Consider the following 11,739-nt stretch of genomic DNA (forward strand, 5'->3'; position numbering starts at 1 on the left):
ACATTTTGGAAATTGCTTGATTGCACTTCCTACTTACTCAAGTAATATTATTTCCCTTCTCAGACCTTTGATGGGTTTGAAGACTAGTAATTATAGTTACTTTCCTTTCATGACTTGACCAAGTTATTTATTATATGTAGCATTAGGTCCTGCTTGTTGGGGTTTCTGTCCTACGCAGTTCCCACAGCCAGCAAGTCCCAAAGAAAACCACACAGAGGTCTCCATAAGATTATAAACTGATTGGTCCATTAGCTCATGTTTCTTATTAACTCTTGTAACTTATATTAACTCATTGTTCTTATCTATGTTAGCCACATGGCTCAGTACCTTTTTCAGCGGGGCAGGTCACATCCTGCTTCTTCAGTGGTCTGGGCAGGACTGGGGAAAGAGCTTCTTTCTTCCCAGAATACTCCTGTTCTCATTGCCCCACTTCTACTTCCTGCCTGGCTACCGGCCAATCAGCATTTATTTAAAATATAATTGACAGAATATAGAACTATCCCGCACCATTTCCCCCTCTTTTTTTTCTTAAGAAAACAAGAACATCCATAGTCCTGTGTCCCACTGCCTGGCTAGCTTAACCCCCAAAATAACCACACAGAAATTCTATTAATTAAATTACTGCTTGGCCCATAAACTCTAGCCTCCTATTGGCTAACTCTCACATCTTGATTTAACCTATTTCTGTTAATCTGTGTAACACCATGAGGTCTTAGCTTACCGGAAAAGATTCTAACCAGCCTTAGTCTCAGGCAGGAGCTTCATGGCATCTGCCTGTCTGTCCTTCCCAGAATCCTGTTCTGTCTACTCCACCCACCTAAGTTCCACCCTATCAAAAGGCCAAGGCAGTCTCTTTATTCAACCAATAAAAGCAACACACAAATACAGAAGGACTTCCTACACCAATTATACAAGACTTAAACTAGTTAGGATAGGATATTTTTTCCTATTGTATATAATTTTGTATTAACCTTAGAACTTTTATTTAAACAAAAGGGGGAGGTGCTGTAGGAAGGCTTGTAGCTTGTGGTTACCAGTCTACTGGGGCGTGGCCTCTTATACTATATATCTGAATGCAGAACCTGCATCCACCCCTTTTTCTTTCTTCCTCCTTTCACTGGCTGCTCATTCAGATTGTTGGATTGTGGAATTCGATCTCTGTCCACCATTCAAGCAGAGAATTCTGATTTGTGAGTTTACCTCTAAATAAATATCTATTTCTCATTTCTGAGATAGTGTGGGATTTCTTTCAAGTGTCCATTCATCACCTGGTTCAATCATCATTTGTCCTTGCCCCATCTGAACTATCCTGTTTCCTCAAGTTCTCCTTTCCCTCCCCTTCTCCCTTCTTCTCCTTCTGCCTCCCTTCTTCCCCCACCCTCATGCCCCCAATTTTTTCAGGAGATTTTGTCTATTTTCCCTTCCCATGGTGATCCATGTATGGTTCTCTTAGGGTCCTACTTGTTACCTGGTTTCTCTGGGGTTGTTATCCTTTGCTTTACATCTAATATATTCCCAGGAATCCTCAAGGATGACCCAGCTAACCTAACACCCTAAGCATTTGTGGACAGGGTGCCTGAACTGGCCTTGCTTTGCAGTCACACTGACGACTATCTTGAATGTCATTATAGAACCTTCAATCCAGAAACTGATAGGAGCAGCTTCCGAGATCCACAGCAGAGCCCTTGACTGAGCTCCCAAAGTCCAGTTGAAGAAAGGGAGGAGCAACAATATGAGCAAAGGGGTCAAGACCATGATGGGGATACCTGCTGAAACAGTTTGCATGAGCAATGGGAGCTCACCAACTCCAGCCTGTCAGTGGGGGAACCAGCATATTACCAAACTAGGTCCTCTGAAGGTAGGTGACAGTTGTATGGCTGGGGCAGACTGTGAAGCCACTGGCAGTGAGACCTGGATTTAGTCCTACTGCTTGAACTGACTTTTTGAAACCCATTCTCTTTGAAGGGATACCTTGCTCAGCCTAGATATGGGGGCGGGGGAGGGCTTGGCCCTGCCTCAAAGCGATGTGCTAGACTTTGTTGATGTCCCATGGGAAACCTTACCCTCTCTGAGGAGTAGATGGGTCTAGGGTAGGGAGAAAGGTGGAGGGGTGGGAGGAGGGGAGGGAGTGGAAAGTGGGATTGGTATGTAAAATGAGAAAAATAGTTTTTTTTTTTTTAAATCATGGTCTGTGCCACAAGAAAGTCTCCTGTTGCTAAGGAAAGCACTGGTTTATACAGTTCTTATCCTCTTCACTCAGTTTTAACTCTTTTTATTTTGTTTTGGTTTGGTTTGTTTTGGTTTTTGAAACAGGATTTCTCTGTGTAGCCTCAGCTGTCCTGAAACTCACTTTGTAAAGCAGGCTGGCTTTGAACTCACAGAGATCTGGGATTAAAGGCATGCACCACCACTGTACAGTTTTAACTCTTTTCTAACTTCAGCACTATCCTAGGGCCCAAGTGTAACTGCGAACTGGGCGGTAGATATTACCTAATGGACACTGCCAATCTCTATAATACTGACTGTCTAAGCAGGATCTTTGATATCACACAACACAATTATTCAATTTTCTCTTCCTTTCTTTTGTGAAAGAGCGTCACCATGTGCTCACAGTGGCCTCAGTTTCACAGCAATCCTCCTGCCTCTGCCTTCTAAGAACTGGGGTTTGTTACTGGCACCCCACCAAACTTGAAACATATGTGGTTCAGACTCTTTCTTCCTTGAAACATACTCACATACTGACCTCAGGGTCTAAGGAGAACAAGGTACAGATTAGTCATAAGACCTCAAGAGCACATGAATCTTATTCTTTGAAAATTAGTTTGTCTATTTAATGAAGCATTAAAAGCTGTTGTGATTCTATTAGATCTGAGAATTTGACCTAGATGGAAAGAATGGAACACACACAAAATAAATGATGGCTCAGGGACAATTGGCGACACCCGAAAGCTGCAGGGGCATCGCTATTATGAACAAACATGATTTCCTGTTGGAAAGATAGATAAAATGGAACAGTGTATGCGCTGTGGAGAGACGAGGAACTGGAGACTTGACGGCAGTGATAAGTAGGAGAAAGGGCTGAGGCCGACATGCTGTCAGTGACCAGTAGGGTCAGGGGGAGTTTATGCAGATGCAGACTCAGTCCCGCACCTGCCACCTGGCCATGGGATCTCCCTGATCCTGGGCAAAGATGGAGGCTGGAGATGAGGAAAAAGATCCCTTTCTGGAATGAACCTCCTCGAAGGACCACCATCATCCCCAATGCCACCAGAGGCCATAAGGGTGTCTGTGGTTCATGCTGCTGCCCCAGGCCTGGATGAAGCCCGAGAGTAACATAGACTGATGCCTTGATGATGTCCTTGGACTTTGCTGCCTCTGGGAGCCGTGCTGATGTGAGTGCCGTGTGTAAGCACCTGAGGCCATGTTGAGGCTCCTGGTCCCGTAGCCACTGAAGGTCATGAGTGGGTCAGTCATCCTGATACAGATGTTCTTGGTCTGTGCTGATGCTGCTTGAAGTCATGTTAATGTCTGTGGGCCAAGGAAGGCTGGCTCCGCCCCTCAGTGGCCAATGAGGAGATCTGGCTGTTCAGCTCTCCTCAGCCGATGGCTTCTGGTGTGGATGCAGGCTGATAAACACTCAGCCACCCTTGCCGGTGTGTGTGTGTGTGTGTGTGTGTGTGTGTGTGTGTGTGTGTGTGTGTACTAGGAACTTGACCATATGAACAACACAAAAGGGACATTTTTTATGTTTTGGAGGGCAGGGCTTACAAGAAAGGTGAGTACAATTGGGATGTATGGTGTGAGATTCCCAAATAATAAATAACTAAAAAAAAAAAGAAACAAAATTTACTTCTCATCATTCTTTGATTTAAAATATACTTTTTTTTACAGTAGAAAAAAATGATGACTAACAATAGCTACAGAACTGGCATCAGAAAAATTATTTCTTGCAAGAATCATTCTCTTGTTAAAGAGTCTCTGGCAGGCCTGAGTCTAAAGGGCCCATCACATATGAAGACAGCAATGAAAAGGGAGCAAACACTGTCTGGGTGGTGATGATGTTTCAGACATTTTGGTCTTGACTCAAGATTCGTTTTTTGCTTTAGGTTAGCTGTGTTCCTGTACATGATTGTGTACCATAAATAATAAAAACCCAGAGACAGATATTGGGGTTCAACCTGAAGATCAGTAAAGCAAAGCAGCCAAGCCACTAGAGAGCTCTTACCTCTATGAAATCTTCAGACTGAAAAAAGAGTGAGTTCCTGTCTTGTCCCACCTTATATTTCTCTCTAGTGCTGGAATTAGAGGCGTGTACCACCACCGCCCAGTCTTATGGCTAACTAGTGTGGCTGCTGGGATTAAAGGTGTGTGCAACTACTGCCTGGCCTGTATGGCTGACTAGTATGGCTGTTTTGCATTCTGACCTTCAGGGAAGCTTTATTTATTTATTTATTTATATTTTTTTTATCAGATGGTCTTTTATTGAAATATTTTCTCTTGTTGTTTCTTAGCTAGCTGGACATTCCACAGCACCACTGTTGATGTCATCAATGATGTCATGAGGGTGGCACCCATCCACATTGCAGCCCACAGACTGTGCAGTACCCAGGATCTCTTTAATAGTTCCAGAAAGTTCTCTGGCTAAAGACCTGTGTCGCATCTGCCGGGCAATGTTGACGATCTCGTCGAAAGTGATATTCCCGCTGTGTTTAATGTTCTTCTGCTTCTTCCTGTCTCTTGGTGGCTCCTTAAGGGCTTTGATGATCAGGGCAGAGGCAGAGGGCACCACCTCAATCTGGGCCTGTCTGTTCTGGATGGTCAGTTTCACTGTAATTCTCAGGCCTTTCCAGTCACTGGTTGCCTTGGCAATATCATCACCAACTTTTTTCGGAGACAGACCCAGGGGGCCGATCTTGGGGGCCAAGGCGGATGTGGGGCCGACCTCACCTCCGGTGTACCTCAGGTACACGACTTTGATCTCGTTGGGGTCGAACTTGGGCGGCATGGTGGAGGCGGCTGGTGTCGGATGAACCCGGATTCGAGACGACAGAAGAAAGTTGCACCGTTGCCTCCTCCAAACCGAAAACTGAAAAAAAAGCGAAGCTTTATTTATTAAATACAAAGAAATATCACTACATTTCCCCTTTTTGTCTAAAATAAAAGGTTATAACTAATATAAGAAAAACTATATACAATAGCTATATGCAATATATACAGGCAGTAAATACATCAACAATGTCTAGTCCACTTGCATTTGACAAATTCAGAAAAATACTCCATTATCTAGTTTATTATGGTGAGTTCAAAAGGTTGTACCTAAATCACTTTCTATTGTAATTTGCATTATCAATTTACCTTTTACACTTTACACTCCTTTAGTGAGTTTCTTTTCTTAGTTTGATAAATAAAGGAAACTATACCTATCTAGTCTTCAACTCACCCAGAGATCCAAAAAGGAAATAATATTAACTGAGTAAGCAGGAAGTGCAAGCAAGCAACCTGAGAAATCTGAGAAATGACAAAAACAACTGCCTGCCTGGACAGTCACTGAAGATTCCTCTGCAACGTTGGGGTGGCCATCTTCAGCCTACAGGCCTAGCATATTCGACAGACTTTTCTGTGGAGGAGGATATTCTGAAGGGCTGTCTTTTCTTGACTTGACAGCATTTGGTAGTCACTTTCTTTTGTGTCCTACTTGTCCAATTAGGATAGCATACTGTCAACAGTCGAGTCAAGGGATTTTCTTGCTCAGTGGCTTTCTTTTGCTGCAAAGAAAGTAAACTCTATGTGGAGTTTCTTCAATGCCCATTATCTTCTCTGAAGTAGATTGGTGCTACCAGGAGCAGACATGTCTCATTGTCATTACAATAACAACTTGTAACCAATGCCCCAAACAATGACAAATATCCATAACCCATTGAATGACCAAAAATCACCCACCCCACCTCTTGGGAATGTGGGCACTGTATTCTTAAATTTACTTCCTGTTGTCTGGGGGCAAAGGCATCTTTAGGGGATCTTAAAAAGAAAAATTTGCGTTCTCAAGTCCTGGAGACTTGTATCACTTGTTGTCTAGTCTTTGCATAACGGGAAAGTGTAGGGCTTGTCTTAAGTCCTGGCTAGAACAGTCTGTGAGACTTGATTATCTTGGCTAGACACCTAAAAATTGTTTTGAGCAGTTTGTAGTCCAAAGCCTATCTTTAGGTGGTGATTTTCAACTTACTGGTGTTATCATAGTCCTGGAGGAATCATCATTGTGGACCCCCATCCTCCTTTTGGAGACTTCAGAGTTAGGTGTGGCAATGGTTCACTACAGAAAAATGATATAGACTCAAACCAAAATTTTATACAGGAAGGTAGATGAAACCTTTTTCTAGAATTAGTTAGTACTCTATATGACTATTAATATGACAAAATGTCCATATCAGAAGAATTTTTGTTAAATTTTTGCTTATCTTCTGCCATGAGATAGAGATTTTGGATTTCACTTTACTAAGCATGCTTTGGTTTAGAGAAGTAGAGAGTTGCATTCCAACTCCAAATGTCAATTGGACTGGGATTACAAAAAGACCATTTGCATTATCTGTCTGTAGAGAATAGTGGAAACAAACATTTGGGAAGATGTATGAAATTTTATCCTGTTAGAAATGTGATATACCAATAGATCAATTTACTTTTTTTCTTGACACATTTTTTTTTTCTGGATGATTTGTCCTTTTTCTTCAGATGTCTCATTTGTCCAGCTAAGATTCCTTAGCTGAATGCTTTTATTCTCCTGAAAAGTCAGAAACAAGATCCTCCCCCATCTCTAATTTTGGGGAGATTCTCTTTTGGCAAGTTATATCTGATCAAATGAAGAACATTTGTTAGTTTTATAGGTTAGTTTAAATGGCCATACTGTTTGATGAACTATCATCTCTTCTAATTAAAACGTATCACTTGTTCAAATAGAATTTTTATCAATTTTGATGGTTTCCATAGCTTTTCTTCTCCCGTGGAAACAAAAACAAAACCCCCTCCACAACGTAACACATATCCTCCTTTCCTTTCAGTTCCTTTTCTTTCTGTTCACTTTTAAAGTATATCGGCTGTTTTGATTCCATATTTTTTTCTACTATCCAATGTCTGTTCACAGCTGTTGTTATTTTTTCATTAGCATTTAGAAAATTCAAAGTTAATAAATCATTATGTAATCATTTATGGAGGTATTTATCATTTCTTTCTGTTTATTTAACAAATCCTTTGGAGTTCAGTTTGATCTTTCTATAACTGCCTGGCCTGTAGGATTGTGTGGTATACCTGTAATATGGTTTATATTCTAATATACAAAAAACTGTTTTGTTTTCTTAGAGACATATGTTGAAACATTGTCTTTATTTGTACAGGTGTACCCATGATGGTCATAACTTCTAGGAAATGTGTGACTACTGAATCAGCCTTTTCCAAGCTCAAAGTAGTTCCTCATAGAAAGCCTGAATACGTATCAATGGTATAGTATATATATTTTAGTTTTCCAAATTCTACAAAATGGAACACATCCATCTGCGAGATTTCATTCCTTTGAGTACCCTTTGGTTACTTCCTGCAAGTAGTGTTGTTTGGTTGTATAAAGAACTGTAGTAATAGGAGCGGCGGGGCGGGGCTGTGTCCCCAGCACCCCGGCCGCCTTGCTAGCTTATGCCCCAAAATAACTACACACAAACTGTATTATTTTAAACACTGCCTGGCCCATTAGTTTCAGCCTCTTAGCCCATTTCTAATAATCCATGTAGCACCATGAGGTGCGTTTACCAGGAAAGATTCAGCATGTCTGACCTGGTGGCTGGCTGCATCGCGTGCGTCTGCCCAGGAGAGGGGAGCATGATGTCTCTGCTCCAGAGAGCAGAGCTATTGAGTCTGAGCTCACTTCCTCTTCCTCCCAGCATTCTGTTCTGTTTACTCCATCCACCTATGTTCTAACCAATAAAATGGGTTAAGGCAGTTTCTTTATTAGCCAATGACCTTCCTCCATCAAAGAACAAGAAGGACATTTCCTCATAATTTCCTTGGCTTGTTGCCATGTAATGGAGAAGTCTTTTTTTAAACCTTTGGTATTGATATGATTTTTTTAAATGGAATTCTGAGGCTTTCAGCACATTTCCAATCAATAATTGATTGATTTCTGCATTACCTTGTGCTAGAGGACCTGGCAGACCCACATGGGTTTGGATGTGTGTTATGTATGAGGTGATTCCTATTCCTGATTGTGTCTTGTAACTCAACAAATCACATCCCCACAAATTCATTGCTATGTTTGTCAATATGGTTTTAATATTACTCTTTGTCCTTCTGGCCCTAAACATTCAACCCATCTCATGCTCTATTTTACCTGAGATAAAGTTCTAATACCTAAAAACTGAACATTTACATCCCAAAGAGGCCAATTTGGATGCCAGTATTCTGGTGCTTTTGTTGTTAAATCTGCACCTGTGTCTACCAGACCTTCAATGACAATGTCATTTATTTGTATTTTTTTTATTAAAAATTTCCACTCCTTCTCCACCTCTCTTTTCCCTCCCCCTCCCCCACTCCCCACACCCCACTCCCCATGGCCCACTCCCCTCCTCCTCCCTCTCCAGTCTGAAGAGCAGTCAGGGTTCCCTGCCCTGTGGGCAGTCCAAGGTCCTCCCTCCTCCATCCAGGTCTAGGAAGGTGAGCATCCAAACAGGCTAGGCTCCCACAAAGCCAGTATATGTGGTAGGATCAAAACCCAGTGCCATTGTTCTTGGCTTCTCAGCAGCCCTCATTGTCCACCATATTCAGAGAGTCTGGTTTTATCCCATGCTTTTTCAGTCCCAGTCCAGCTGGCCTTGGTGAGCTCCCAATAGATCAGCTCCACCAACTCGCGGTGCCCCCCTCACAGTCTTGACTTCCTTGCTCATATTCTCCCTCCTTCTGTTCCTTATTTGGGCCTTGGGAGCTCAGTCCATTGCTCCAGTGTGGGTCTCTGTCTCTATCTCCATCCATCGCCAGATGAAGGTTCTATGGTGATATGCAAGATATTCATTAGTATGGCTATAGGATCGGGCCATTTCAGGCTCTCTCTCCTCAGCTCCCCAAGATACAAGGGTCATATCTAAATATAATAAAAGCTATTTACAGCAAGCCAACAGCTAACATCAAATTAAATGGAGAGATACTCAAAGCCATTCCACTAAAATCAGGAACACGACAAGGATGTCCACTCTCTCCATACCTCTTCAATATTGTGCTTGAAGTTCTAGCAATAGCAATAAGACACCATAAGGGGATCAAGGGGATTCAGATGATATGATAGTATACATAAGCAACCCCAAAAACTCTACCAAAGAACTCCTACAGCTGATAAACACCTTTAGTGATGTGGCAGGATACAAGATCAACTCCAAAAAATCAGTTGCCCTCCTATACACTAAGGATAAGGATGCAAAGAGGGAAATCAGAGAAGCATCACCTTTCACGATAGCCACAAATAGCATAAAATATCTTGGGGTAACTCTGACCAAGGATGTGAAAGATCTATTTGACAAGAACTTTAAGTCTTTGAAGAAAGAAATTGAAGAGGATACCAGAAAATTTACTTGTATTTTTAATTTTGGTCTTTGTTCATTTTTAGAAGCTTTGCAAAATACTTGCTTTATGGTTTCTCCTGAATTTTTTGTTCTCTCTTTTATACCTGTTCTATTATCCACAGCAGTTTGGTTTCTTACAATAGGCATTAGGTTCTTTAATTGCTCTGGAAAGGAGTTTCTTCTATGATAGCAGAAAACAACTGAACCAGTTTTTCAATGGCAAAAAATTAGTTTGAATACTCCTTGTTGACCTATGCCAACAATTCATTAGTCCAATGCCTGCCTTTGTCATACCTTCCATATAATCCAGAAGGGAAGAGAACTCTGAATGGATTATTCCTAGAAAAAGCATTGTTTCAGGAACGTCCTAACCACAATCCCTTTTTAAGGTAAACTTGTTTGCTACAATTATAATATTTCACATTTTGATTTCTCCTCAAACCTCTGGAAATCACTTCTACCCATGCATTATCATCATGTTCATGAGATTCAATATTAATTGTATCTCAAATCCATTTCCCCAAAGGTGCTGACCTTGATTTAATAACCTAATTATCTTTTTGCATAGAGAATTGGCATTTTCAAAAATCCAGAGATTCAATTATTACTTCCCTAGCTTCTGAATTTGATCTCATTCTATTTATGGTTGATGTTAATCTTTGCAAGAAATCCATAAAGGCTTTGGGCCCTGAGTAACTTTAATAAATGACTCAATTTTCTTTCCTATTTCTCCAATTCTGTCCCAAGCATTCAAAGCTGCTGGTGTGGTCATCATATACAGCTTGCCTTTCTATAGTAGCATAGTCTCCTCCAAGAATTTGATGTTGGGAGATTTCCCTACCTCTAGCATTACTCATTCAATAATATAATTCTCTTCTCTGAACCAGGTACTCAGGTACTCCATTGTACCTTAGGCTGTTCCTTTCTATTCTTATAATGCAATGCTGAAATTGGTTCTCCATTAAATTCTTCTGTCTGGATTTGAACATCTCTATGATTTGTTTTATTAGATTTTCTTCTTCTTCTTTATTTCTTTGAGATAAGGTTTCTCTGTGTATGTCTGAATGTCCTGGAACTCATTCTGTAGACTAGGCTGGCCTTGAGCTCACAGAGATCCACCTGCCTCTGCCTCCCCGAGTGCTGGGATTAAAGGCGTGCACCACCACCACCCAACTTTATTATGTTTTTCTAAAGCCTGTATCTTAGCACTCAGATTAACCAACTTTTTTAGTGATAAGACAAATATGATAAAGCTAATATTGTTTACAATTGACATTACATAAAACCCATCTAAATTAGACAAATATGATAAAGCTGATATTGTTTACAATTGACATTACATAAAACCCATCTAAATTAGACAAATATGATAAAGCTGATATTGTTTACAATTGACATTACATAAACCATCTAAATTAGACAAATATGATAAAGCTGATATTGTTTACAACTGACATTACATAATCCCATCTAAATTAGACAAATATGATAAAGCTGATAATGTTTACAACTGACATTACATAAACCATCTAAATTAGACAAATATGATAAAGCTGATAATGTTTACAACTGGCATTACATAAACCATCTAAATTATACAAATATGATAAAGCTGATATTGTTTACAATTGACACTACATAATCCCATCTAAATTAGACATCCTCTCATTTAATCATTACATTTCAAACTTTTTTTACTATGGGGAAAAAACTCTTTTAACTAATTCCTCCCTTTAAGAATTCCCAGTTGTCTTACCAAATCTACCAATGATGTTGATGATGATATGAGGCTTATTGCTGCTGCATAGAACAGTAAAAGCCTGACTGAATTTTAAGGCAACTACCTAGTTTGATAGCAGCCTGAAAAGGGGATTCAGAGAGATCCTATAACCCATGATGGTGTGACAGAGAGAGAGCCAGCTGTCTGAAAAAACACACAAAGAAATGTTCAGAAAAAATATGTTTGGTGGGAGGCTGCCTGAAGGCAGAACCAGCCAGTGTAGGGCAGATGAGTCCTATGGCATTTAGTCCAGGTGCTTCTGGAATATGGGTGAAAGCTGGAGACTGTTTCAGAGAGGCTACAGGAAAATCCCAGACTTGCTCAGAGTTTGCTTGGGGAAAAAAGAAAAGGAAGCCTAGCTAAGTGAGG

The 11,739-nt window shown here is 40.7% G+C and overlaps 1 protein-coding gene across 1 annotated transcript; it reads right to left on the bottom strand.

The window, feature by feature from the left end:
• Positions 1-4,507: 4,507 nt before the first annotated feature.
• LOC121443404 (60S ribosomal protein L12-like) lies at positions 4,508-5,068 on the bottom strand. The gene has a single exon (XM_041645165.1). The coding sequence runs from the start codon at positions 5,003-5,005 to the stop codon at positions 4,508-4,510; it is 498 nt and encodes a 165-aa protein (XP_041501099.1). The 5' UTR covers positions 5,006-5,068.
• Between the last annotated feature and the right edge of the window lie 6,671 nt (positions 5,069-11,739).

Source organism: Microtus oregoni, unplaced genomic scaffold (assembly GCF_018167655.1).
Source record: "Microtus oregoni isolate MIOR12 unplaced genomic scaffold, Mior012 000105F_ref0000443, whole genome shotgun sequence".
NCBI classification, from domain to species: Eukaryota; Metazoa; Chordata; class Mammalia; order Rodentia; family Cricetidae; genus Microtus; species Microtus oregoni.

Coding starts and splice junctions, on each gene's coding strand:
- LOC121443404 (XM_041645165.1), bottom strand. CDS start 5,005: ATGCCGCCCAAGTTCGACCCCAACGAGATCAAAGTCGTGTACCTGAGG.